This window comes from Aythya marila (genome assembly GCF_965140915.1).
Source record: "Aythya marila genome assembly, chromosome: Z".
Lineage (NCBI taxonomy): Eukaryota > Metazoa > Chordata > Aves > Anseriformes > Anatidae > Aythya > Aythya marila.
In genome coordinates, this window is record NC_139080.1 from 8,610,532 (window position 1) to 8,636,026 (window position 25,495).

A 25,495-nucleotide genomic window follows, 5' to 3' on the forward strand; every position below is an offset into this window, starting at 1 on the left:
GATGAGGCTGTTATTACCCACACAGGTAACTTTAGGATTCAGACACTTCCATGCACATCTGTGGTAGGTTTCCCATGACAGGGCTGTATTTATACTTGTGTTCTTAAAAACACTAAGCTTCTGCTGCAAAGTGGTTGTTATTGCATTGTAATTTGGTGGGATGCAGGCATCTCAACTCAGGTGCCACATAACTGAGGTTCAGGCTTGGATCCAACAACTGAACAACATTGGGACTATGTTTTCAAAAAAATACTCTTGTAAGCTGGAGAAGAATATCCTTATGGTCTCAAGGCTAACATATAAATAAGGGTGAATTTTCTGTACTGTCTTTTGTTGGTTTTTGACATCCCCAGTTTATTCCATGTACAAACCAGCAAGTCCTGCACTCAGGTCTTGGGTTTTGTAGATGTGCAGGTATAACCTTCCTCTGAATGAAGAGGTGTTAAAATTCCCAAACAGTCCACGTGGATGCCACAGCTTTTGAGTGTGGCAGTGTGCTGGAGCACTCTGCTGGAGCTGTTGAAGACAGAGTGCACACTTGTGGAGGTCTATGCAGTCACAGGTATTTATGTGTGCTGGTCATGGCGTTTAGTCAATGGAAGAGTGTTCAGAGGAGTCTTTGCAGGAAAGCAGTGTGACTTGTTTCTGGGGACGCTTCCCTTCTGGGAAGACTGGGTTTTATCATCTGTCCTTCTGGCATTCAGTTAGTGTCCTTAAACTTTAAAACCTTAAAGGAGGGGTGAACCTGAAAAAAGTCTCGGAGATTTCACCAGAAGGCTCTAAACAGAAAGCAGTATTTCACAATAGAGAACTTGCTCTAAGTTTTCTAAAAATCTTTTTCTTCAGGCATCAGCTGTTCCTACAAATGTCCATAGCCATAGTTGTAGCATCGCTTGCAAGAACTCTCTTCCTGTGAATCTACCTCTGCCATTTAATCTTGCTGCTCAACTTGGATTGTTCTGTTTTGGTTGTGTGTTTTTTTTGTTTGTTTGGTTTTTTTTTTTTTTGTTGTTGGTTTTTTTCTTTTTCTTTTTTTCCATGGTATTGTTTGAAGGCTTTTCTTCATCCAGTCTATGATAGAGCTTCCCTTCCCTATCCTGGTATGACACTTCTGGATGATTGCTTATCTGTCACTCGAGCATCTTTCAAAGTTAATTCAATCTGCCACTTTAAATCAAGCATCATATCGGCAACGTATGCTTAGATATCTAAAGCTTGTTTAACTTTTAATTTCATCCCAGTTCCTTTCTCTGTACTGGTAGGCAGTAGTGTTACTAGTGCTGTTTAAGAGTCATTGTTACTTGCACTACTGCAGAAGTTTGCTCTGTTGCTGCAGTCCAGCTTTCTCTGCCCAAACGATCGGATCTCCTGACGTGTTTTCGTCTTGCCTATCCCCTTCCATTTCTCTGTTGTGACCTTGAGCACCTCTTGACCTGCAGTAGTCTGAAGTGGTTCTTCCTGGCTGCTACTCTTACCAGGTATGCCTTCCAGTTTAATGTGAATGTTTATGATTACATGAAAGCTGAATTTCAAGGCTGTCTGCAAACTCAACTCCTTTGTACTAGTTCTGTTTTTGTCAGAAGCGTAAAGGGTACCTTAAGCATCTGTACTGCACTGCAGAGGAAACAGCCTGCTTTGCACCTTTTTGCTGGCTCTTTTGGGAGTTATTTCAGGGAAGTAAGGATTCTGGCTCTATCTAGATGTCATATTAGTCATTTACACAGTAACTTGTTGGAACACAGGTATGAGTATCAATGCTAGCTCTCACTTCATTGTGTGTTCTCTTGTATATCCATCTGGCCTGAAAGATGTCTTTTCAAGCATTCATCTATTAATAAGAACAACCATTTTGTAGATGCCTTTTTGTCTAGCCACTTGTAATTAGATTTTAAATGAGGCGTGATCATTACAACAGGGAGGTGACTTGCAGTGCTCTGCAGAAGGTGAGGACTGCACGTGAGCTGATTTCTCATCAGTAACCATTTCCTTAGGCCCACGCTGCAAGTGTGAGGTCTGCATGGTGCCGAGCAGAAAGCACTCAAGATGTGGTTCAGATAACAGTAGTACTTCAGAGCCACTGGAGCAGGTGAATGCCTCGTCCTTGTGACTGCAGCAGCAGTGTTTTGTTGTGAGCACAGCACCCGCTTTTATTCAGTGTAAGAGCTGAAGGGGGTCCTCTGCCTGCTTTAAGGCAGTTGTTGCACGTAGGCTTGCAGGAGCTGATACCACGGTGGTTTCTGTCCAGCCCGTGCTTTAGGCTGGGGGCAGGACTGCTGCTCAGAGTGAGGAGTAGCAGCTTTCTGCCGTGAGGCCTGGGTGAGCTGCCAAGTCATGTTTTGGTATTGACGTAAGGTGGGTGTCTGCTTTGAAATCATGAAATGAATTAAATATGATTCCAGCCACTCTCCCTTTCCTTAGCAGGCTGAAGCTCAAATCAAGATGCATGCACTTTAATGTTCTGGGACTTGAGTTTTGTTTCTTTATTATTTAAAAAAAAAAAAAGACTAAATGTGAGGGTTCATCTCATTAATTCTCATCCTTCACCGTGCTGTTTGCTGGAAGCCCAAGTCATTGCTGCTAATGAGTTAACCCACACTGATTGTTATGCTGTGAGCTCCAAATCACTGAAAACATGAGGCAGGGGTGAAAAGAGGTAGAGAATGGCACAAAACTGAATGCTTCTTGAATTTGACTCTTCACTAACAAAAAAGACACGCTGTTACCCTAGAGACAATAGCCTGGAAGCAAGGTCGGGTATGTATCAGCTAATGCACTTATTTTAGCTTAAACTTAAACTTGATCTGCTTGAAGCAGCCTGTGGTAATGGAGGTGACAGGCACATCATTATGCAATAATGTGAAAATACCCCTTTGTATCTTGGACACAGGCTTCCCACTGGTGAACGCCTCCTGACACGGCACTAGTTCCTGCAGGGAGCTGGGAGGCTCTGGGCAGGGGGCAGTTTGCAGGGGTGCATCAGACCTTGCTGACTCAGAGGAGATTGTGGACGCTTGGCAGGCAGGTGCATCATACAGTTACATTTATACAGGCTTATAAATCTAAATTAATGCAATCCTGACCATGTCTCCTTTCTAGGAGACGGTGCTGCTGTACTTAGCGCTCTGGGTTGGAAGTGGCAGAGCCCAGCAGACGTGCTTGCTGCCGCTGAGTAAGTGCGAGCTGCCTCTGCCTGGACTTGCTGCCTGGCACCAGCTCCCAGCAGGAGGGTTCACAGCTGGCAGTGTAGCACCTGAAAGGCAAGAGGCATGGCTGCATGAGTGCTTAGCTGGCTTCTCTGTGGCAGCCAGCATAGGTAAGTTTCTTAGAGGACTGCATGTCCTTAGTTCAGTTGTTACAAACATCTCTCTTGTTTAAATAAAAGCTGGTGTGCCAGCTTGAGAAGCCTCTTGAAGAACTGCCTGCCTGCCGTGATGAGAAATGCGAAGTTGTGTAACACTGCAGCACCGTGCTTTGGTTTACACTTGCAATGCTATAAATATTCCCTTCCCCTTGCTGCTTATGAAAGAGGTGACTGCATCGAGGCCTGCCCTGAGTTTTTAGCAGAGCATGTGATTGGTTTCCCTTGAGGAATGCTCTCCTCTCGCATGCAGCCTGGATTGCATATGAAGAGAATCAAGGCAATTAGTCACTGACTGACTCATGAATGGTTAGGCTGGTGTTTGTTTAAAGAACTGTCTAAAAATAGTTAAACAGGCTGGAGCAAATGGTGTTTGTGTATCAAGCTAGTTTGGACATCATCTTTTTGCTCAGCAGAAGCAAACTGTATGGCCTGCCTCATGGAAGAATAAAGCAATCTGCTGCGTTTTAGTGAGCGTGCGAGCTGCCAAAATGGAACAAATAGTTGAGCTCATAGAAACTCTGTCAAGCCTGATGCAAAAGGCTGTGAGAGCAGTCTGGTTTGCTCCTGATCGCCTGAATATGAACAAACGAAGCTGTAGCAGTTGCCAGGGTAAGTCCCAAGTACATCGTACTGCCTCCTGTTCAGCCACTCCATGGGTGCACGGAGTGTCTGTGTATAAATCTGCTTACAGGAAGTTATTTACCCAGATCATGGAAGTTCAAAACGTGAGATTGAACGGGATGCTGAATATGTTGTAGGCTAATGCAGCTCATAATGAGACAATCTGCTGGGCCCTGAGGCCTGGCAAGGGGAGGCAGATGCCCAGAATGTCAACCTCATGCACGCTTAACTGGAGGGCTTCCACACATGCTGCCAGAGATGCCAGCAACGTAGCATGATACTTTGAATAAGCAACCTCAAATATTCCTGCCACTGCTCCAGCAAAACTCTATTACTTCTGCTAATAGAGTTAGAAAATTGTGGTGATGTTTGTCTTTTTCCCTGGAGTGGACACAAACCATTTCTAGAACAGCTCAGCTAGTGTCAGCCCTGAGCAGGTCAGGTACCAGGTACACCTACAGCAGGACTCCTTCAAGGGACAGCTTCTCTTTAAAGCAGAGACCTAGGTGGAGATGTACAACAGGAAGCACCCAACAGGTACAGCAGCATCGAGTATCTTTAGCTCCCTCAGTGAGACTTAGACACCAGAGAGAGACTCCAGCTTCACACACTAGGATTTATTCTTCCTATCCTGTCCTAATGGGGAAGTCAGTATTTTAGTACAGATATAAGTAAGAACTGAGTCAACTGTTTCTGCCCAGAAAATAGTCACACAGAGCAGCCTCTCCGCATAATGCACACCCAGTGAACCTGACTTCATGCCATGCAGCTTGTGTACAGTCTGCAGGGAAAGTGGCGGAGTCATCAGACCCAGGAGCAGAGTCTCAGCGTGAGGACTTCAGCAATCACAAAAGCTTTCACATCTGGCCCGTCAGAATTTCTGATCTTTTCAGTCTTGTCACTCTTAATCAGGCCTGCTCCTGTCGTGAAGGCTGAATTAGAGGCAGAATGAAGTAATATTTCAGCATGGAAATTCCCAGGAAAATACAGAAACCTCATTATGGCATTCTCTTTCTCGGGTGGGAATACGAAATTGCTGTAGCACTCAGCTATGTGGGGGAAGTTCAGCAAAGCTGTTGGGCTGGCAGCTAGCAGTACAGAAGAGGACTGAGCTGTTCTGTTTGCTTTTGTCCTATATAGCTGCTGGTAGCTGCCTTTTCTGTGCTGAGCTGGCAGACAAATGCAAAGACCAAGTGGAAAATGGACAGGTTAGAGAAATACTTTGATGGTTCTTCTGTTCCAACTCAGCATATCTTCTGGATGGTACCTACAAAGCCTGGTGGGTTTTGTAGCACCATGTGAAATCAAAAGGACAAGAACAGTAATGGGAGGGCACTTCACTGTTATGCTGCTGCTGGTACCTGCTCATTTGCCTGAGCTCTGGGGAAAATGGCCAGCAGTTTGGGGCAAAAAATGTCAAAGTAACACACTCTTAGGCACATGTACCAAGGAGATCAGAAGCCTGACTTGCTCTGAGACACTGGCTTGGCCATTACTCTCCTGGGGCATGGAGCTGGGGCAGGAAAAACCTCTCTGCCTGAGAGGTGGGGCATGGCAGATCTGACTTGTATGCAGGCGGTGGTGGGCCTGCTGTCCCCTCGCTGGCAAGGCTGTGTGACTGGGGGGACAGCTCCACAAGCATGCGGGTGGCCTGCTGCCAAGGGAAACTATTACTCAGCTCTCAGCCCGGCCCTGTCTTTCTGTCCCCCTGCAAGCTCTCCAGAACGCGAGTGCTAACAGCTGCCCTGTCTGCAGCTGGATGTTCCCGAGCCCGGGAGGACGAGTAGTGTTTTTTGGCAGGAGCCAAAGTGGCTGTCTCAATTAGCGGGGCAATATCATGGACTATCCTTGCAGTATTGACTCCTGCAGGAAGGAAATATATTCTCTGAACTGCTCGAGATCCTAAGTGCAGCTGACTTGTGCAGGCTAACTCTAACTCAATCCCTGAATGAGTAGCAGCTGTCAGGAGGAGTTACCACCATGGAGGCTAAAGTCTCCAGGCTGAATTTCTAGGATATCAAACAGACAATATTTAAAAAAAAAAAAAAAAAAAAAGGAGGGGGGGAGCTTTTATGTCTTTTGAGTAACGCTAGAAGAAAATGGTCTGTTTTCCAGGCACTGCTTGTTCTGACTGACTTCATTGTTTAGAGCAGTTTTATTTACTCAGGTCCCTTGGGATGCCCCAGACAGCAGAGTGTGGATGTGTGAGATCACAGGAGCTTGGATGTAAACCAGCTGAACAGGGCTGTGGGGAGCCCCCCCACTGCCATTCAGCTCAACCCCAGCATCATGTCTATGATTAGTTCTCTGGTTTCAGGTCCAGGGAGTGAAAGACCAATATGTGGCTCAAAGCCCCTGTTTAAAGGTGTGATTGTTATTTGGACTGTGGGCCAGGCTGGCTGCTTTGCTCTGAGTTGTGTGACTCAGTCTCAGCTTCATGAGGATGCAACTACAGGGGTTTATCAGTAACATTTTACTGTTACAAGAAGTTTTGGTAAAAGAAAATCTGTTTTGTGTCTGAGCAATCGTTCACTGAAAGCTCTTGGTAATGCCTTAGATAACTACATTAGGAACTACATATAAGGTACGACTTGTATGAAACAAGGATGGGCTCCTCTGCCTGTCAAACCTGTCTGAGTTAACCTCACTTCGACTCATCTTTGGCATACTGACTTGTGGCTCTAATTTTTTTTGTTTGTTTGTTTAGGAGCTTAATATCCTTTTTGTGAGCTCCAGCTCACTCTTCACAGTCAGGTCTTTTGCATTTTAAATTCCCTGTGAAACAGTTCAGGTAATACAGAATATAAAGTATCTGCTGTTAATGTCCATATGGCCATTGCAGCAAAAAGGGAGCTTTCAGGACTGAAAGTCTTAATTCACCTGGTCTATGACCTCCTAACTTAGGTCAGAGATGTGGTCCTAATTCTCTAAAAGCACAATGAATGTCAACACAGCAATATGGCACTGCAGGGAAGTCATGCCAACGAGGACTAAAGCACCAGGGTAGCACCTGGCTCTACCACAGGGAACTACTTGGGTCCTAAGTCACAGGATCTGGAGCTGAAATAGCAGCTTTGCTCCTCCGGTCGCTGTTCCCTGGTCTAATAACTGATCATGTAATGCAGCTGGCGTCAGTGCTGCCCTTCCAGTTCTGAAGCTGAACCAATTGCGGGGTGCTTGAAACCTCACTGATGTTTGAAACAGGCTGGTGGGACTTACTGCTGACCTCCACTAAACGTGTTTTCCGGCACATGGTATTTAATACTGCATGCAGTAATCCAGGCTTAATATGGAAGAAGAAAATCCATTAGATGAATTGTATAAACGCTCGATGTGCTAGGAGCAATAAAGGGCGTTTTGTGGGATTAGATATTAACACTTAACCCAGTAGCAGTCTGTAGTTCCTGCTCATGCTGCCTTTCCCCTGTGTTAAATGCATGGTGTGGGTAGTGCTGTGCTGGCAGTAGATGTTCATTAGGAGTGCAGCTACGGAAAGCCGTGATGTGTGCAGCGAGGAGCCTGGCTCTGCCTGTGGGCAAGGGACAATGCGAAGACCTTGTGCTGCCTGCAAGGGCTGCAGCTCTTGCCTGGGCACGGGGGTGATCTGCAGGAGGTAAGAGCTGCACACCGCCTGCAGGAGCTTGGCTCTGGGCTGGCTGGAGCAGACCATCACAAAAACATTACCAAAAAGCACAAAAAAAAAAAATCCAACTCTTCCTTTATATCTCAGTTTGTTGGGTTTTCAGAGGGTGCTCGCTCCTGTTGCTGTTGTGGGTGTTCATAAGGCTTGCGCTAAGCTGGCGATGTTATAAAATAAAAACTATCTTTGCCAGGCACTGTCAGAAACATCGAGCAGCTGCAGTTTCCATTGGCTGCTGTAACAAGCTGCTGGTTCCCCTGATATCCCCAAATCAGGTCAGTTGTTGTGACGCTGGTGGCTTTCCAGGAAATGGGTGCTCCCCCTGTTTTATCCCCCTCCCGTCGCCTTTCTGCAGAGGACAGATAGGATGGATTCACTGTTCCTACCATCGCTGCCTTAAAAACAAGGCATCTGGGTTTTTCCAGCATGAGAGGAGTAGGATAAGTCAGTGTCAGACTACAAAATGTCATATTTTGTAAGCTGGAATAAATACTGAATTTCTAGACAGCTGAATTTAGGCAGGAATCCTGCTCGTGTTAGTGTTTCCCAGCAAGAGGGAGATGGTATTAATTCGTAAGTGTTGCTTCAAGTACATGGCAAGACCTCTGGAAACTCAGAATCGCTGCAGTAATTATTCATAATGGCTATCAGGGCTTAATCCAGTGGTTGGCAGAAACACTAGGTTTCCATTTTCAGGCTGATAACATGGATATCAAGTAGGATTTTATTTTTCCAGCATATATGGATTTCACTGTGGCTGTGCCTTACCAAAGCTGGAGACTGAAGGAAACTGAAATTTGAAGTGTGATCACCATTGGCAATGCTAAGGAGCAAGGCAGTGAAATATGAAAACAGCTGAAATGAGTGTGGTGTCCCAGTAACCTTAAAAGCTGCGACTTGAGGGTTGCAGTTCTCATTGCAGTAGCTTGGGAAAATGGTTTCTAACTTATTTTTTTTAGGGACCATACGTATGACCAGTTATAAGTTGGGGAAAGGGGAATGGGTTGGGTGATCAGTCCACCATCCCCACATCAAATGCATTTTGTGGTGTCAAAGAGCTATGGTGAGATGGCAGCTGAAATCAGGGTTATTGCTGGCTAGTTTAAGCTCAGCTGGAGGAGTCAAACAGGTAAATGCAGTAACAGCTGGGTGCTTGAAGGTGTGTGTGGATGGCAACAAATCCGGGGTCCTAAATTCACCTGGCTGTAAGCAGGCTGGGAGCGAGCTGCCCTGCAGCTCTGACACTGGGTGTGTGGCAGCCCCTGGCTGAGCTTGCCAGCTGTGGGAAGCAGCTCGGAGCTGAACTGGCTTTAGATTGGTGAAACTGCTACTGCTTTATTAAAAAGAAAATGTGGTTATTGCCTACTTCAGTTCCTTTTTTTGCCTCTTAATATGTTTAGAATTGGGCTTTTAGTGGGGGGGAAGAAACCTGACTTGTAACCGTGGCTGTTGTGTCTGTGCAAGCAGTCTTGCAGTTTGTTTTGGAATTTCTTGTCTAACTTAACCCTCCAGAAACTCAAACAGCATTCAGCGAGTGCAGAGTAGCTCTACGTAACTTCCTGTGATAGCCTGTGTTGCAGAAGAGACAGAGTAAACCTCCGGGACCTATTTATAATGCTCTGGGAAAGCTGTTGGTTTCGCTTTTCAGCTTCTGAATGATCTCAGTGCAGGGACCTGAAAGTGGCACTTTTTAGAAAATTCCTGCTTGTAATGTGGGGTTTCTGAATTCAGGGGCTTGTGGCTCTGAAATCAGGCTGTGTACAGAGGCTCCGTGTGCTTTGTGCTCCAGCACAGCATCTCGACGTGCTAAACACACAGGCTAGCTACTGTCACTGACAAATAGCGTGCCCCTGTGAGTCCCCCAAACATGCGAGTGGCTACAGGCAAGCTTGGCTCTCGGCTGCTTCTGCATGAGCAGAAAAGACTCCTTTAATTTCTCTCCAGTTGCATTTTTCTGGTGCCAGAGCTCAGGAGGCATCCTTCCCATGGCAAAACACCAACTTTCGTTAGTTCTCTAATATTTGCTGTTGCAGGCAGGCAGATTGCCCTTTTCTATTGCGGAGCTGTGGCTACAGAGCAGGATCTAGAAGTTGGAAACCATCTGCTAGAGCATATAATGTCTGCATGGCCGTCATGCACAGAGCCCATGGGTGCTGGATGGCTCAGCTTTCCCAGTGGTCTTCACCCAGCCCTGAGGGCTTCATCCCAGGATGTGGGATGTGGGAGCAGAGGGGCTGTGTGGGGAGGGGTGGGACCTGCTTCCTCAGCCCCCAGCCGTGTATACGGGGTGTGAAGATGATGCTGATAAGCTGCTGGCAAGGTTTTTTAGCTGCCTAGTAACTATACCTGTGTAGAAGACACGCATGTAGCTCCTGCCAAGAGATCTTGTAGCTAGCCCCATCCTGAGTTCTGTTGTTTCTTGTATTTTTAATCTCAGTCCTTGGGCTGTTTCAAGCCTCAGATCTCCTGAAACTGCATGTAAGCACAGGAATGGGCTTGGGAAAACCCCAGTGGTCCCGAGAAGTCTGCAGCTACGAGATGCAGCTCTTGAGGTGAAGTAAAGCTCCCCTGCCCTTGGTAAATCTCTGCTTTGCTCCCAGTCCTGGGCAGCACATTTTGGAGCCAGGCATTGTCTCACTGCAGCAGCTGCTTATTTCTGCAGTGGTGTGGTGATAACAGGCGTTTGCCTGCTCTCTTGGAGCAGTGCCATTCATGTAACTGACCTTAAACCGAGGGCTAGGATTGTTTAAGCAAATCCTGAATCGTTTGCTTGTGAGCATGCTGGGGCAAATTCCTGTGGTGGAAGGACTTGATGCTGCCGTAACAGACCCACGTGCCGCCAGTAGCACCAGCAGACATGCAGCACGTAAAGCCATGTGAGCTGCTCAGCTTGTTTCATAAAGTTGAACAGAAAACCTTCTGTTCTTGGCTCCCAGGCACTTTGGCCCGATAAAAGCTGGGTTACAATGCAAAGGCGTATGCCAGTCTGTAAGTAAAACTGTAGCCAGCTGCTTAATTGCTCGTGATTGAATTTGTTTGCCTGCCTGCTTACGTTTCTGGGACTTGGGACAAAACCTTCCCATACCTTGTCCTGTGAACAAGGTCAGCGACCACCTCCTGGGCTGGGTGCTTCTTAACCTGTCCAGGTTCAGCCCTTTTTCCCTACTTGGCTGGCTTTTCCAGCTGCTACAAGTGGCAAGGCAGCACAACAGTCATATCCAGCAGTCATACCCAGCACTGGGATCTCTGCAGCCTCTGCACAACTGATTCAGCTCAGTCTTGCCCCACCGCCGTCTGCCGACCTCATGTGTATGGAAGGGCAGCGCTCACCGTCCTGTCCCATTGGTGTTTGGTTCATCGGGTTGCACGGATTTATTAAACAGACACAAACAGCACTCAGGCTTGTTTGTTGTGGCAAGAAGTGTGATGTCAAGAACCCAGGTAGATGGACCAGTTTTATTCTCACAAGAAAGGCAAAAAGCCCTGGGTGTCAGTTAAGCAAGCGTTTAACAAATCTTCCCTCTGGAAAGATTAAATTAAAATTTTCGCACTGGCGCACGTAAAACAGGGCTTCTCATCATGGCAAATGGTTTTAGCCTCCTTCTGAACCCAGCAAGCAAACAGTATCTTTGTCTTTTCACATCTATTTTGCCCTGTTGAGCGACAGTTGCTGGATAGTACTGCATGAATCAGGATGTAGAAAATAAGTTTTGGCTTGTTCTCAGGACTGACCTGGGCTGGAAAGGCTCAGGTATTTAGGTTTTTGTTTTCTTGTTTAGTTACTGTTCTGCTTATAAGAAACGTTAGGGTTGTATTGTGGCTCCACATGGGCACTGGTATGTGAAATGATCTGCTCAATGGCCTGACTTGAATGTGCATTTTCCACTTTTTCATTGTCATGGTAGCTTGCTGATCTCCTGTTGTGCTGTCTCCTAATTAAAATATTTTTTTTATTTTTCCAGGCTCACATTAAGTTTCCTATTGATTATCCATATTCACCACCTACCTTCAGATTCCTGACCAAAATGTGGCACCCCAACATTTATGAGGTAAGGCTTTTGAAAGAAGTTTTCCTAGATGTGTGAGAAGGCTTTTTAGGTCCTTAAATTTATGGAATACGGATGGTATTAAATATCTCTAGCCATAACTAAAGTGGTAAGCTGTTTGTATTAAATGTCAGGTTTGTGCTTCAGCAACAGTTAATCCTAAAACTTGTAGGAAAAGCTGTTCTTGCAAGCAGGGATTTCTCCTACCTGCAATTGCAGCCTGCAGCCCCAGCTGAAGCACTGTACTGCAAGTGCTGGCAATTTTAAGGGCTTTTTGGATGAAATCTGGTTTGGTCTTTGGTGTCTTACCCTACTTTGATACTTAAGCAACTGGTGGTTGTTTGTACACAGTTCAAGGCTTATCCCACTGTTTTGTGTGATGCAACAAGATATAACAGGGAAACAAGAAACAATCTTCTGCGAATGAAGGGGTTTGGTCTCAGGGCACTCTGACTGCAGAAGAACCAGAGCTGAGCTGGAGTCCAGCTTCAGGAGTCCTGTGCAGCCTGGTTGCTCTTCAGAGAAGACTGAACAGATAGCTCTGGGCTAAATGTCCACAGGCCAGCTTGGAGCAGCCCTTAGTTCAGTGTGTGTGGGTCATGTTCAAAGGGTAACACCTGTGAGCTGTTGCATCTGTAATTGGATCCTGGTACCAGTACGTAGCAGCTCCTGAAGGGGAACATTTGTATACAAATGCTCTTCAGAAAGCAGCACGCCCTAGCTTGAAAACATCGTCTCTGATGCTGAGAACAGGCTGCTTGGAGAGGCTCAGGGTGAAAGCAGCGTGGAGCAGAGCACTGGGAGGTGCTCTGCTGAGGACGCCTGGTGCATCCTGGCACTGTGTGAGCATGGGGGCTGGTGGGGCCAAGCTGTGCTCCCGTGCCACTGCCTGGGCGTAGCAAAATGGCCCTGCGTGTGCCACAAATAGGCTAGGCTGTGTTTTGTTGTTGGGCTTTCGTGTATCAAGTGATCTTTAGCTTGTCAGCATGGCTGAGCTGAGCTGTCGTGTTACAGAGCAGCAGCTCAAGACAGACTTCAACAGTGCAAAGACACCGAGAAGGAGTGTTTTGTTTTGTGGGTGCGATGTTGCTTCTAATCTTAGTGCAATCAGCTCAAAACTACCCAATTTCAATGAGTCCTATTTGAAAGTTGAAGGCCCGTTTTGGAGTAAAATTTGACTTAAGCTTTTAGTGGAGGCCAGTCAAGTTCCTGTTACACTTTAGAATATTCTAACCACGTGTCAGCCTGCTAGGACTGCTGCTTGGAGTAGTTTGAGAGGCTAAAAATTTTTTCACAAGTGTTCCTGTTAGTACAGCTCTGTCACCTTGTCACAGGTCTCTGAGTTTCTGAAGGCTTCCTTTGGGTCCAGTTCAAAACAGGAATGTCACTTCCTCACTGTGAACAAGCGATGGCTTCACTTGATGCCTTGGGCTCGGAAGCCCCTTTTCTAACAAGCTGCTGCTGCTGGATGTCCAACCAGAATGAGTCCACTTCATGTCACACTAAACTGCACTGATGTTTTAGGCAGAAATGACCAGAAGCCTGTCCAAACTTCAGTGCAGAGCAGGGTAGTAATCTGTTCTAATTACTGGATGCTTGGGAGGATTGCCTTGTTATGCCCAGGGACTTCCTAAAATCAGCCATCTGACAGTCTCCTGGCTTGAGTTTTGGACTTGACATCAAATCTAATGTGTAGCCAAAGATGGTGTTTCTCTTCAAGGCTCTCCTTCAGTTACATGAGAGCTTGGTCTATAAATAAAGAAAATCTCAGGACCTGCATATTACTGCAGATCCATGCTGTAGAGGTTGTTTCTGAATCCAGAAATTCTCATGCAGGAGGTGAGTGGGAAATGGTTATCAAAGTGGTATGTACAAACCAAATCTTGGAAAGGCCCAGTCCCAGTGGAAAGATGAAAAATTGGCTCCAGGAACAACTGAAGGTAGGAGGAGAAAGTAACCCAAAACCTGATGGGTGTATTTTGGGGTTACTGTTCAAATACTCCAGCTCTCAGCTTTGTACTTTGTGTTCATAGCAGTATTTCTTGGAGCTGAGGGAATCTGAAGCAGCTTGCAGGCTGTTTTGGAAACAACACTTAAGCATTGAAGATGAGGCACTGGGATAACTCCAAATGAAACTGAGAATAAATCAGCAAAGGGCTTGAGGTTTGAGGGTTTGTCAGGAGGAAAAAAATATCTTTCAGTGTAATGAAGATGAAAGAAAGTAGCAGTTTGCAGAATCTGCTGGTGAGACCAGATGGAGAGGTTGAGGCTGACGTTCCAGTTCTGAGCAGAGACTCGAGGAGCTTGTGTGTTTCTTATCTCCAGTTTGCTTGGGTCATCTGGCTGGATTTTGGTAACACTGCATTTAGTACTGGGGTTTTTATTGTTGAGGTAACAGGCGTTTTGGTTCTGTCATAATAAAGTATGGGCTAGTTCCTGCACTTTTTCTTCCTCTGGCAGATAAATACATCATCGTCCTTGTTCTTATCTTTCAAAAAATGTACGTAGGATGAGCTCTCCCCTTGCCTGCACCGATCCCTAAAGTCCCATGCTGATCTTAAGCCCCATGATGCTTGTGCTCTTCCAGATTAACACAGTGCTGCCCTATTGGAATTATCAATGATGTAACATTAATTGTTGCAAAAAGGAAACCTAACATCCTCACTTCCCTCTTCATTTTCACATTACAAAATATTTCTTGGTCCATGTGCTGCTTTCTTTGTGACATGAGGGACTTCCCCAGTGTGCTACGATGCTTTCTTTTGGTCAGTACTAGGTTTTCCTGGGAGACGTTTAATGGAGAAACTGTGTAGGCTAGGGGAAATTGTGAATAAATCCAGAATAGGCCATAGACATAATTTAGCACTAGTAAGGTTAATTTCACCTTAAAATTATATTAAAAATATTTATGGATTGCGCAAGTCTCTTGGAGTCCTGAAAAAGAAACTGCCTTGTTATGACAAACTGTTCCAGCAACAGAAGTGTATGCCTGGCTATTCAGCAGCTCCAGGTGCTACTTTGCTTTTCATAGTTACGTTCTTTACAAAAAGCTGCTTCAAAATGACATCGGCTTGCTAAATTAGCATACCTGGCAGGTTCAGTGCATAGCCGAATTCTGGATACCGATCACAAGCCTCCACCGTTGAAGTAGGATCTCATTTGACTGTAAAACAAATGTCATTGTTAATCATAGTGAGCTGAAACGTTTGGGAGGCTCCTCAGGTGAGCTGCTGCTCTCTGTAGCTGGGATTGCTGCCTGGGGCTCAAAGGCACGGATGCTATGGCTGAGAGCAGCGCTGCTTTGTGCTCCAGCTGCCAGGGGCAGAGAGTGTTGGAGGGTCCTCAGTACGTAGCCGAGACCTAGTGCTTGGGGAGCTGCCTGTTTGCAGCCTCCTTCCTACAAAGCTGATCCTCAGTTTGTCTTGTTCTTCTGAGCAACCCGTACCTTAGATCAAGGTGACAAGTGACAGCCTTGTCATTCACTCCATCCTGCGTGGTGGCACTGGGACCCCACAAGCCCCTCGGGTCTGCTTTGCTGGAGGACATCAGCTGTGGTGAACATTGCTACAGTACCCCTATGGGGTAATCGTGTCAGGGTATTGTTGCTGATAGAAACCTGTAAAAGCAATTCTCTTAGTGTTTAGAAGTGGTAGGTATTATGAAACTTTGGATCTATATTCAGGCTATAACGCTGGTGAGTAAAACACAGCTTGAGGATTATGTAGCTGTATGGCTTCCATATGCTGCCAAAATATTCTTTCCCTTGCATGCTGGAAGGGACTTCCTGTGAAACCTTCAGGGAGCATCTCCTGCTTCTTTCACCTGATATTTCAAACAGCTACGTCTTCAGGGAGCAGCCTCAGCCTGCCTTGCACCATCTGTTCAACCTCTGCACATCCCAGGAGAAGCATTGTTTTGATACCTGAGCTAGGATAGAGTGCTAAATCCCTGAATTTAGAGATTCTTGTAGCTAACTCAGTTAACACTGGGGAAGAAAAGAATTAACCCTACTTTAGGTCTTGTGTGACTAAAGCTCATCTCTGTCACAATGGCCGTATGTGCTGCCTAGAGACTGATTTAGTTTTATGTGACTTTACTACTATTGTTGATTGCTTTGATACATTCTCTGAAATATCTTGGCCTGAGATTGTTTTATATCAATTTGCAGACTAAGGGAACCTTTTGAACATATTAATATGGTAGACCTAGGAAGGACTGAGAACTGTTTCCAGTTCTTGTTCACTTTTACTGGCACTTACGGGTGTTCATATCAACAAGGCAAAGCTGCTCAAACATAGCCAGAGATGGAATTGAGTCTTCAGACCTTTACCTTGAGCCGGGCTGTTCTCAACTCTGCTTTCTGTCTTTCAGAATGGAGATGTATGTATTTCAATTCTTCACCCGCCTGTAGATGACCCGCAAAGTGGAGAGCTGCCATCTGAGAGGTGGAATCCTACCCAAAACGTCAGGTAACAGTGTGAAACACTGGTGTACAAAGCTGACCTCAGAGGTCTGTCATCTTTCCTAGACTAAAGCCTGTGTTGGGAAAAGGTTTGGAAGGGAATTAAAGACCTCAGGGGGTTTTAGAGCTTGAATCAGGCAGGAACTGAACTCACCAAGAACTCACCAAGCTGTCTGAAGATACTGGGGTGTGCTGTGTGTCCTGATACTTGGTTAATGATGTAGAGCCTTCTGCCATGTTCACAGGTTTTCATGTTTTTAAAGCAATCTCAGATGTTTTAATCTTTCCTAAGCCATGTTACCCCACACTTTGGTTATCCAAACTCTTCAAAGATACCAACTATTGGAAAAGGACATCTCTGAGTATTCAGGTCCCATAGGAGTAATGTTATGCATAGTGCTACCTGCAGTTTGCCTTCTAATACTTGTCCCTATCTCCTGCCTTGTAGTGTGGTGTCTAGCACTTAGCTACGTAGTTCTTTTGCTGCCAAAAGCAAATGATCATTAAGCAGTAGAGACATTCAAGGCTGATATGTCCTTTTTTGAAACATCAGCTGGATTTCATTCTAATTTCAAGATGCTGCCAATAAAGAACTCACAAAACAAACATCAAATAGCAAATCACTGACCACTGACCTGTGCGGCATGAGTGACATAGGGAAGGGACCTTGAACTCAGGTACTTCTGTTCTAACTACTTAATGTGATTCATTATGCAAACAAAGTTAAAATAACTGACCTTATATTTTTAGCACATCATATAAAAATTATGTGTTTTTTTTCAGAATGATTTATTAGATATTGGTTCCTTAGTTTAAATCTCTTTTCCACTGGTAGATCCAGGGTGGATCCAGCCAGGGATCTCAATCCCTATGAGGGAATGTAGAGATATGAAGAGGGTAGTCTGATGGTTTCACTCTGCTTTTATCTAACTTGGCTGCATGAAATTAATTTGCAAAAAGCCTTTGTCAAAGCAAAGATCTAGCAAGGGGTGTTTATTGGATTCTTGACCCTTGGAATGGGATTGTAACACACTGCAAAGTGCTGAACTAGAACTAACGTGGCAGCAAACTAGGATTTGTAGCAGTCAGCAAATTATAACTGAAGCTCCCTCCTGGAGCATGCTACTTCAAGGTTAAAAAGGCTCAAGAGAAATGGTCTGAGTTGTGTGAAGTTATAAAAGTTGTGTGACGTTAAGGTGAGAGTTGAGAGTCTTACCTTAAAAGCTTAAGCTAAATGTTATCCAATCCATCTGTCCCAAGCAGAAGTGAGCATGAAGCTCTCTGAAGTTCTAGTCCAGACTGGCTTTTAATTTTTTAATGAACTTAAATAGTATTTTAAACTATGTACTGCTGAACTGTGTTGAGTTGTCCCTTTGCTCACATGGTTATTAACCATATCAAATGTATGAAAAAACAATATATCTCCTCCAGTTGTTAGGACTACATGTCAAGCAAGTTAAACAGAGTTTAGAAGCAGCTTAGGGCATTAATTACTTAGATCACATTCACATTCTGACTGTTTCATTGTACACAGCACTGAAAGCTTGATGTGAAATTCATCTTGCCAACTATGGTTGCTGCTTTTCCTTACCACGATGCAGTTTTTGGTGCTTACTCTCCTGGAATGTTTTGGGCTTAGGGGTGATATCTGGGGAGAAAACATTCCTCGGATGCATTGGCAAGTGGCTACAAAGCTTGTCCTTAAATGTTAGCCCACTGCCAGCACCACCCATCGGGCTAAGTGTCTCATAGAAATGCTTCCTGCTGGGGTCCCATCTGGCTTTGCAAGGCTCCAGAGTTTGTCAGATTGGAGGCAGCGGGACTGACGGTGCATGAGGGGAGCATGGTTGTAACGAGCTGCATGTGTAACCTCTTCAGCTGCTGAATTTTGTAACTCCTGCTGAGTGTTGGCAATTCACTGCAGCTGACCATGGCTGAAGTGTCTGCAGGGTGGGATATCATTCAGCTTGGAGAGCACCTGTGCTTCCACCTCTAAAGGTGTCAAGCATCCTTGTTTTTATTTTTTTTAACATGGACTTTCCTGTCACTCGGAGCACAATGAGTCAGCCACAAGTAAGTATGGCAAATATCCAGCAAGATGTGGAGGAATGGTCTGTGCTCCATGTGGCAGAGAATGCTGCTTATCCTTGTGTCCCCAGGGCCATAAGGCTGAGGAACTGGTGGCAGGTCTTAGGAGCTGAGGATCTTTGATCATTTTGGCTGTTGTTCTCCGTATCTCCCCTGGCTCCTTTGAGGTGTGCAATATTCAGCAGGTGCACTCAGCACAATGTTTGAGGTGCTGCTACATCCATACCTTGTGAGGAGAGGTGATGCCTGGCCTCACTGCTGCTTTCCTTCCTGAGGATGCTGACTTTTGTTGGCTCTTGCAGCTGCCAGCAGTGTATTGAGTTGGCTGACAAACTGTTCAGATCTAACATTTGACTTCAGCTATACTGATGGTAAACCTTTTCCTTGATATTGGAGAATAAAAATGTGCTAGGACAAATCTCCACCTACCTCTAACAATGGCTTTGAGAAGCTATAATGTGGATAGCAGCTGCAATAAAAAAAAATATCTTTTCGGTATAAGGTATGTAACAGGATGCACTGGTTGGAGCTCCCAACCAGTCTGTGTGATGTCTGCTTGGGTTTAGATGCAATTCACCTGTTTCTGAACCTTCTGTTGATTCATGAAGAGAAAAAGGCACCTAGCAGAAGCTCAAGGAATCAGCCCTGTTGGCTTATCTCCTCTGATGATAAAGGGATCTGGAAGGTCTTGCTTTGTGAAGACAATGGCACTGTAAACACTGAAAGAAGTAGTGTGGCAGCTGCTAGGGAGTGGCTGACAAGGTAGCTGTTCCCAGAATGAGCAGGAAAGGATGCACAAAAGCACAAGGCAGGCTTAAATCCCTGCTCTTCATGCAAACAGCTTGAATATAGTGTGGCCTGGTTGAGAAACAAATCCCCAAGAACACTGCAGAAGGTCAGTCTGTACCCAGGATGGTGCAGTTTGCATCTGGTGCTGAGGGTGCTTTCAGTCCCCATGAGTCACTTGCCGGTGGCATTGGGTCCCGTGCGCTGGGATCCCTTCTTGTTAGTGCACCTTGTGTACCCACAAGAGCAGGGTTTGAATCAAAGCAGTTTGCAGTTCCAGAGGTACCAAAACTCCCGGAGCTGATGTAACACCCTAGCTGGGGATGATCAGCGCAGCCTCACTGCTCGTGGCCGCTGGCCTTGGTGGTGTGCTTAAGTGGCTTTTTACTGACTTTACAGTGTCCCGGGCTCCAGCAGAAATCTTCCTTTTCTCACTTTGTTTGAAGATGGGTAGAGCAGATGCTAAATCCGGCTACTAATTCCTGTCCTGGGCCTTCCCCAGGTTTTGCTCGCTCTAAGCAAAACCGCTGCAGCGCTGCTGGAGCTAACTTTTTGGCTTCGCAGCCTGGCTGGGAAGAATCAAAGGCCTTTGAATAAATCCTTGAGATGAAGTGGAAGATGGGCACTCTCCTGCCCATCATTCCAGTCTGGCCAGGCAGTTTTTTCCAGAGCTGTCATTCTCTTCCTACTGAATTATGTCCTTTGGAAAGCAAATCGTGGGAGGCTCTCCTGATAGCCGTGCTGAGCAGGCTGGCCAGACGTAAGCATTTCATTTCAAAACCTTTCAAGAAGCGAAGCATCCAAATGACCGAGCATTTCCTGGCACTGTATCCCAGTTAAGCGATCAGTTAGATGTGCTCAGCACACACCGCTCTGAGTGCACCTCTAAATCAATGTGAGTGCAGAGGGGGCTGTAGGCTCCTTTAATCAGTTCTGCAGGGCAGTGGCTGTGTACAGCTGTATTCCAGGACCTATCACTCGCCTCTGGTCTTTCCTTCCAATTCCATTGAAAGCTTTTGCCAGCATTTTGCACCCCAGGAGGGTGCAGCTGTTGTGGTAGCTGAGCAGAGGTGACACCTGGCCACGGCTCCAACCTCTGCACTTGTTGGGTATCAGAGGGCCTTGGGTCGCTGCAGTCCCCTTTGCTCCCCAGCGGGACAGGCAGAGAGGCCGGCTTTCTGCTGGGGAGCAGTCTCACCAGGCGTGTTTCCAACCCTGCACCATCCCCAGGAGGCGTGGATGAGCTGAGTCGGTCTGAGCTGAGCTCTGCCAGCCACCGCCGCCACAGGGACGTGAGCAGCAGTGGTGGGCCAGGTGCCAGAGTGCTGCTGGCTCTGTGTTCCCTCCCCACACTTGTTCTCTCTTCTAGCTAGAACACAAGCTCACGTGTCAGGCAGCAAAGGAAAGGCCTCTGCAGGTCAGTCTGTGGGAACCCCTGGGCAAGGCAGCTGGAGCAATCTCTGCGCTGTGCTGAATCGGTGCAAAACCACTTCCAAGCCAGAAATGTCCCACAGCCCAGCCTGGGGAGGTGCTGGGACCACCTGAATATCTTTCTTTGTACTAAAGAGTTTCTCCCCTCTAGATTTTCTGGAGCACGTTGCTGTCTGTAGTCAGGTCCCTGAGGTTTGTACTTCCCCACACTGCCAGTCATGGACTGAAGTTCGTAAATACCTGCTTTCACTCCAGATGTTGGTCGGTTGTGCTTAGCTTAGGTTTTGACTTTAAACAACGCATTCTGATGCTTTTCTGATGCCTTGCCTTAATTAAAAAAAGAAAAAAAAAAAAAGCTGTCAGCATCCAGGACCCATGAATGCTTTAGCCCTAACCCTGCTGTTGTGGTTACCTTTTTCAGGACTATCTTACTGAGTGTAATCTCTCTGCTTAATGAGCCCAACACATTCTCTCCTGCCAATGTGGATGCATCAGTCATGTTCAGGAAATGGAGGGACAGTAAAGGAAAAGACAAGGAGTATGCTGAAATCATAAGGTAAGTTCTGTTCTGTGTGAGGCTGTGCTACCAGCCTTCTTTCTCCGAATCCTGCAAAACAGACTGCTTGCAGAACTTGCTGAAATCAGCCTCTCACTCTGGTTGCTTCTTTAGAAATGAATCCTACAGATTTATTCCAAGTCCAGGTTTCTGGTCTCTAGATTTTTCAGCACAGAATTGGTGCAGACTTCTGGAGCAGAAGGGCCAGGCTGATATGTCTTTGAATTGTTCTTTTCTCAGACTAATCTGGCACGATGCTCTGCAAAACCTATTGGCAGCTAGTAAATCCCACTTGAAGTCCCCACTTGCCTTTGAGCACTGCTTGCATTGCTTGGGATGTGATTCAAACTGACTGCATCCTACTAATTCCGTGCTTAATGCACTCATGAATCATAATCTTGTCCCTCCAATCTGAAGGAATATCAGCAGGATTTGGCAAGTGTTTGCAAAGCTTGGGGTCTGATTACCTGGGAGCACTGCTCAGTCTTGATGGTCCCTTGCTCAGAATCTCATGGTTCATCAGTTGCTGTTGGAAGACGATATGAACTTGAGCCAGGGTGCCTTGGAACCACAAATGAGCAGCTTCCACCTCAGAGTGGCTGCCGTCACACTCGCTTGTCAAAAAAAAAAACACAACAACTACATCTGCATTGACTCGGTTGGCTGGGCACGTGGAGCAGAGCCATGGGTGGAGCTAAGCAGGGTGGTTGCTGACCTGAGCTGGGCAAAGAGCCTTGCTGGAGGTTATCTTTGTCCCTGGCAGCTCGGCTGGCTTCAGCAGAGCTGGCCTTACTCCAAAGCAGAGCAGGAGGCAGCTCGCAGCCCACCCTGGGGTGCTGCAGAGTGCTCATGTCCCTTCGGCCCCAGGCAGCAGCGGGGTTACGGCTCTGCCTGCTCCCCTGGGGGCACTGAGCAGTGCCAGATGCTCAGGGCAATGCCAGCCTGGGGCATGCCGGGCTGGTCTTTGGTGGTGGTAGGTAGCTGTGGGAAATCCCTGAACAGCCCCTGTGCGGTTCACATAACAAACCCTGCTCTGAGCCCTGGCAGGGCCTGGTGCAATAACCGACTTCGTATGTCGCTGGCAGCGTGGATGCCACAAACAACCTTGGAGTACTCCCAAACCTGGGGCTACGGGAACTAAATCTGTTGCTGGTGCTGCTTTGTGGTGCTTCAGCCAGACGTGGGCGGTGGCTGAAACAGCTCTCCAGGCTGCCGGGAGAGCAGGGTTTGGGAGGCTGAGAGCCCCGGTCACACTGCTCTGTCGTCCTCCCGCAGGAAACAGGTTTTGGCTACCAAAGCCGAGGCAGAGAAGGATGGCGTGAAGGTCCCCACTACGCTGGCAGAGTACTGCATCAAAACTAAAGTGCCTTCCAATGACAACAGTTCGGATTTGCTTTATGACGACTTGTACGATGACGACATTGACGACGAAGACGAGGAGGAGGAGGACGCCGACTGTTACGATGACGATGATTCTGGCAATGAGGAGTCGTGACCTGCTCCCTCTATGCCCCTGTACTGCCCTGCCGACTCAGGCCAGAAGGGAGCAGCGGTAACCTAGCAGCAGTCCAGCAAAAAAAGTGTGGGGGGGGGATCAAAAAACTTTTGTCTCCTGCTGTCTCCTGTTGTATGGATCTGTTTGCTCCTTTTTTATGGACCTCTTAGAGACCCTCCACAGAATGTCTGAATTCTTGCATTCTTAACCCTTTCATCACTGTATTATGATTTCTTTTTAAAAAAGAAACTCCCCTTTTCACTTCTCTACGAAACGCTCACAGCGAAACAGGTTTGCTCGCGTTTAGGTTCTTGAATTCAATACAGTCTTGCATTGAGATGTTTAATGTATTTAAAGCTGGAACAAACCCATTGGAAGCTGGGTTTTTGGGAGCTCAAGTGCTGCATTTACTGGGAAGAAAAAAAAATCCACACAAAGCAAATTGCCAAGGTTTAGCTGCTCCATTTACAATAATAGCGTGTGTACATTCGTTTAGCCTTGTGGTGGTGGCTTTTCCTTTTTAAGGTGTGGGGCGGAGAGTGTAAAGCTACTGTGTGTTGAGCTTGATGGGATGTTACTGAAAGGTACAGTATTCCTTTTCAGCCTGCTCAAGTTAGGAAATAGCTGGCCCCTGGAGCCCCAGCGGGCACAATCAGCTTTGTCTCTGAAAAAGGCTTGTGATATGAACCCTAAAATAAACACGTAACACTTCACGTCTGTGCAACTGAGCCCTGGGTTGCTATTTATTTTTTTTTTCAGGCTAAGTTGGGGTTGAAGCAGTCCAGGTTAGCTGTGCTGCTGACAGCTGCCCCTCTCCAGAGGGAGGGCGGACGTCTGTCCTGCTGCCCCTGTGGCCAGCTGCTGCGGCCAGCGCTCATCCCAAACTTGTCTTTGGTGTGGGGAAAGACTGATAGCCTCCTGCCCCAGTGCTTGCGAGCAGCCTGTGCTTCCTGTGTCCCCAGTCCAGTGCTAGCCTGAGCTTTTTTTCTCGTGCTTGTGTAGGTCAGGTGTGGGTAAGCTGTCCTGGTGCCTGCAGAGGCTGCTGTGGTTGTGGCAGTGGGCAGAGGGGAATTGGGGATGCACGGCTCTCCCCCCTGCCTCCCTGGGAGCCCCAGAAGTGCAGCAAAAATCCTCCAGGGTTTGCCAGGCTTCTCAGCAGCATGCTTCAGCCGGTGCACCTGCATGTTCTTGGTTGCTCTTGGCAGAGCTCGCAGCCCTCCCTCACGGGCAGGGGCATCCTGCATGCTCTCTTCTGCAGAACTCTCTTCCTCAGCTCCCTGACCCCTTTGCAATGTGCTCTTCTTGTTTGGCTGTGGTGCAGTGGCCTGAATTCACCTTTAGGATGGGATTTCGAGCAGCAGCCAGCCCTGCCTTCGCCCGCTGAGCCCTGGGGCTGCCAGGAGCTGCTGGCCCTGTGGGGTGAGGCCCTCCCCTCCTGGCGGTACAGAGGAAGTCACCCTGATGAGAGCTGCTGGCTTGGGCACTTAATAGTGCCCCCACTTCGTGTATCTCAGGGGTTTTCATGGTACGGCACCAGCTGGAGGGGGGAGGAGGGAGGAAACGGAGGCCTGGGGGCTGTGGGATTTGGGGATGTGGCCCCAGAGCAGGCTGAGAGCGAGCAGGGAGGGGAGGCTAGCCACCAGCACCTGGGTGCCTCCAGGGTGGGCTCTGCTCCACGTCCCTCCCCGCTGGGGGGACAAAAGGCAGCCCCAGTGGTGGCTCCTCATCCCTTAGTGCTCCCTGGGTGTCCTGCTTGCGTGTTACTGGGGCAGTGGGACCTCTCCTGCCCCGTGCTGGGGGATACTTTAGTGAGGCCGCTGCTCGTCCTCCCCATCCCACTGACAGCGCCGTGGTGGTCTGGGGGCTGCCCCCGGCCCCGGCTGCTTGCGTCTTGCAGGGAAGGCAGCCGGCGGTGCGGGACGGGGAGCGGTGTGGCCAGGGCCCTGCTGATGACCTGGTTTGAAATGAGGATACTGCATCTTTCAGGATCTCCCGTGTACTTTTGACCGTTTTCACTGTATACTCTCCAGTGACTTGTATTTTCAAGCTTGGTGTTGTAAGATGCGTTATCATGACTCTTCTGTTACCCTTTTCTAAAGACAAAAAAGAAAAAAGAAAAAAAAAAAAAAAAAAAAAAAAGGCGACCTATTTTGAGAGCTCCTACATTAACCAGACTAATTTCTCTTCCCCACTGCTCCTTGCAGTGTCATTGCTTGTTGACTTGCTGGTTTCCTTTTTCTGAGATACAAACTGAAGTTTGAGGTTTTTGAAACTATTTAAGAGATTGAGGAAAAAAAATGTTTACCTGATCTGTGTATTCTGGTTTTTCTTAACCCCCTCGCCACTCTCTCAGCCAATATTAGCGTTTACATTTGCAACTACAGCCTCCTTCAAATGCAGTTTTCAACCATTCTGAAACCAGCAGGGTACACTAGATTTCTTAGTAGTTTTCTTAGCTAATATCCCAGATGTTTTCCTTTTTTCTTCAGTATAATTTACCAGAAAGAATTAACTGATGCATTTTTTTTTGTGTTGTCTTCCCCTTCAGTAGTTATATTTTGTCTTTTCTGCACATCTGTCTACTAATAAAAAAAAATGTGAAATGAAAATATCCCTGTACTGTTATGTCCCTGGTAATGGAGCTGTTTTATTTGCTTGGGTTGTTTGGAGTTATGAATAACAGCTCCTGAGCTGTTCTGTGATGGTCTCAAGTGTCATGGAAGGCTGTAGGGACAGAAAAACTAGTGCCACCCATGCAGTAATGATGTGAAGGAGGCAAGGCTGTGGAAGGTGGTGGGGATGAGCCCAGGCTGAGAGCAAGGCCACAGTCCCCAGTAGCATTTGCAGCAGCAGGCGGCAAGGGGTAGGCCGCTGTTGTAAAGCCCAGGGCAGGCAGAAGGCTTCCCGTGCCGTTCTTGGCACGCTGCTAGCAGTACGTGAAGGGCTGGGTGTGCAAACTGACTGCTTCCAATACAACAGGGTGCTGCAGGGCCTGGCAGCTGGCAGAAG

At 47.0% G+C, this 25,495-nt stretch overlaps 1 protein-coding gene across 2 annotated transcripts in view; it reads left to right on the forward strand.

Annotated features, from left to right (window-relative positions):
• UBE2R2 (ubiquitin conjugating enzyme E2 R2) overlaps nt 1–24,646 on the forward strand; it is a 52,693-nt gene extending 28,047 nt beyond the window's left edge. Inside the window, exons 1-5 of one of the 2 annotated variants that reach the window (XM_082783399.1) lie at nt 8,241–8,751; nt 11,585–11,671; nt 16,040–16,137; nt 20,857–20,991; nt 22,267–24,646. In XM_082783399.1, the coding sequence (XP_082639525.1) occupies nt 8,683–8,751; nt 11,585–11,671; nt 16,040–16,137; nt 20,857–20,991; nt 22,267–22,486 (609 nt within the window). In that variant the 5' untranslated portion in view covers nt 8,241–8,682 and the 3' untranslated portion in view covers nt 22,487–24,646. Of the gene's footprint in view, nt 1–8,240; nt 8,752–11,584; nt 11,672–16,039; nt 16,138–20,856; nt 20,992–22,266 lie in introns of those variants that run through there. The other variant, XM_082783398.1, reaches the window with a different exon arrangement.
• Nucleotides 24,647–25,495: the final 849 nt, after the last annotated feature.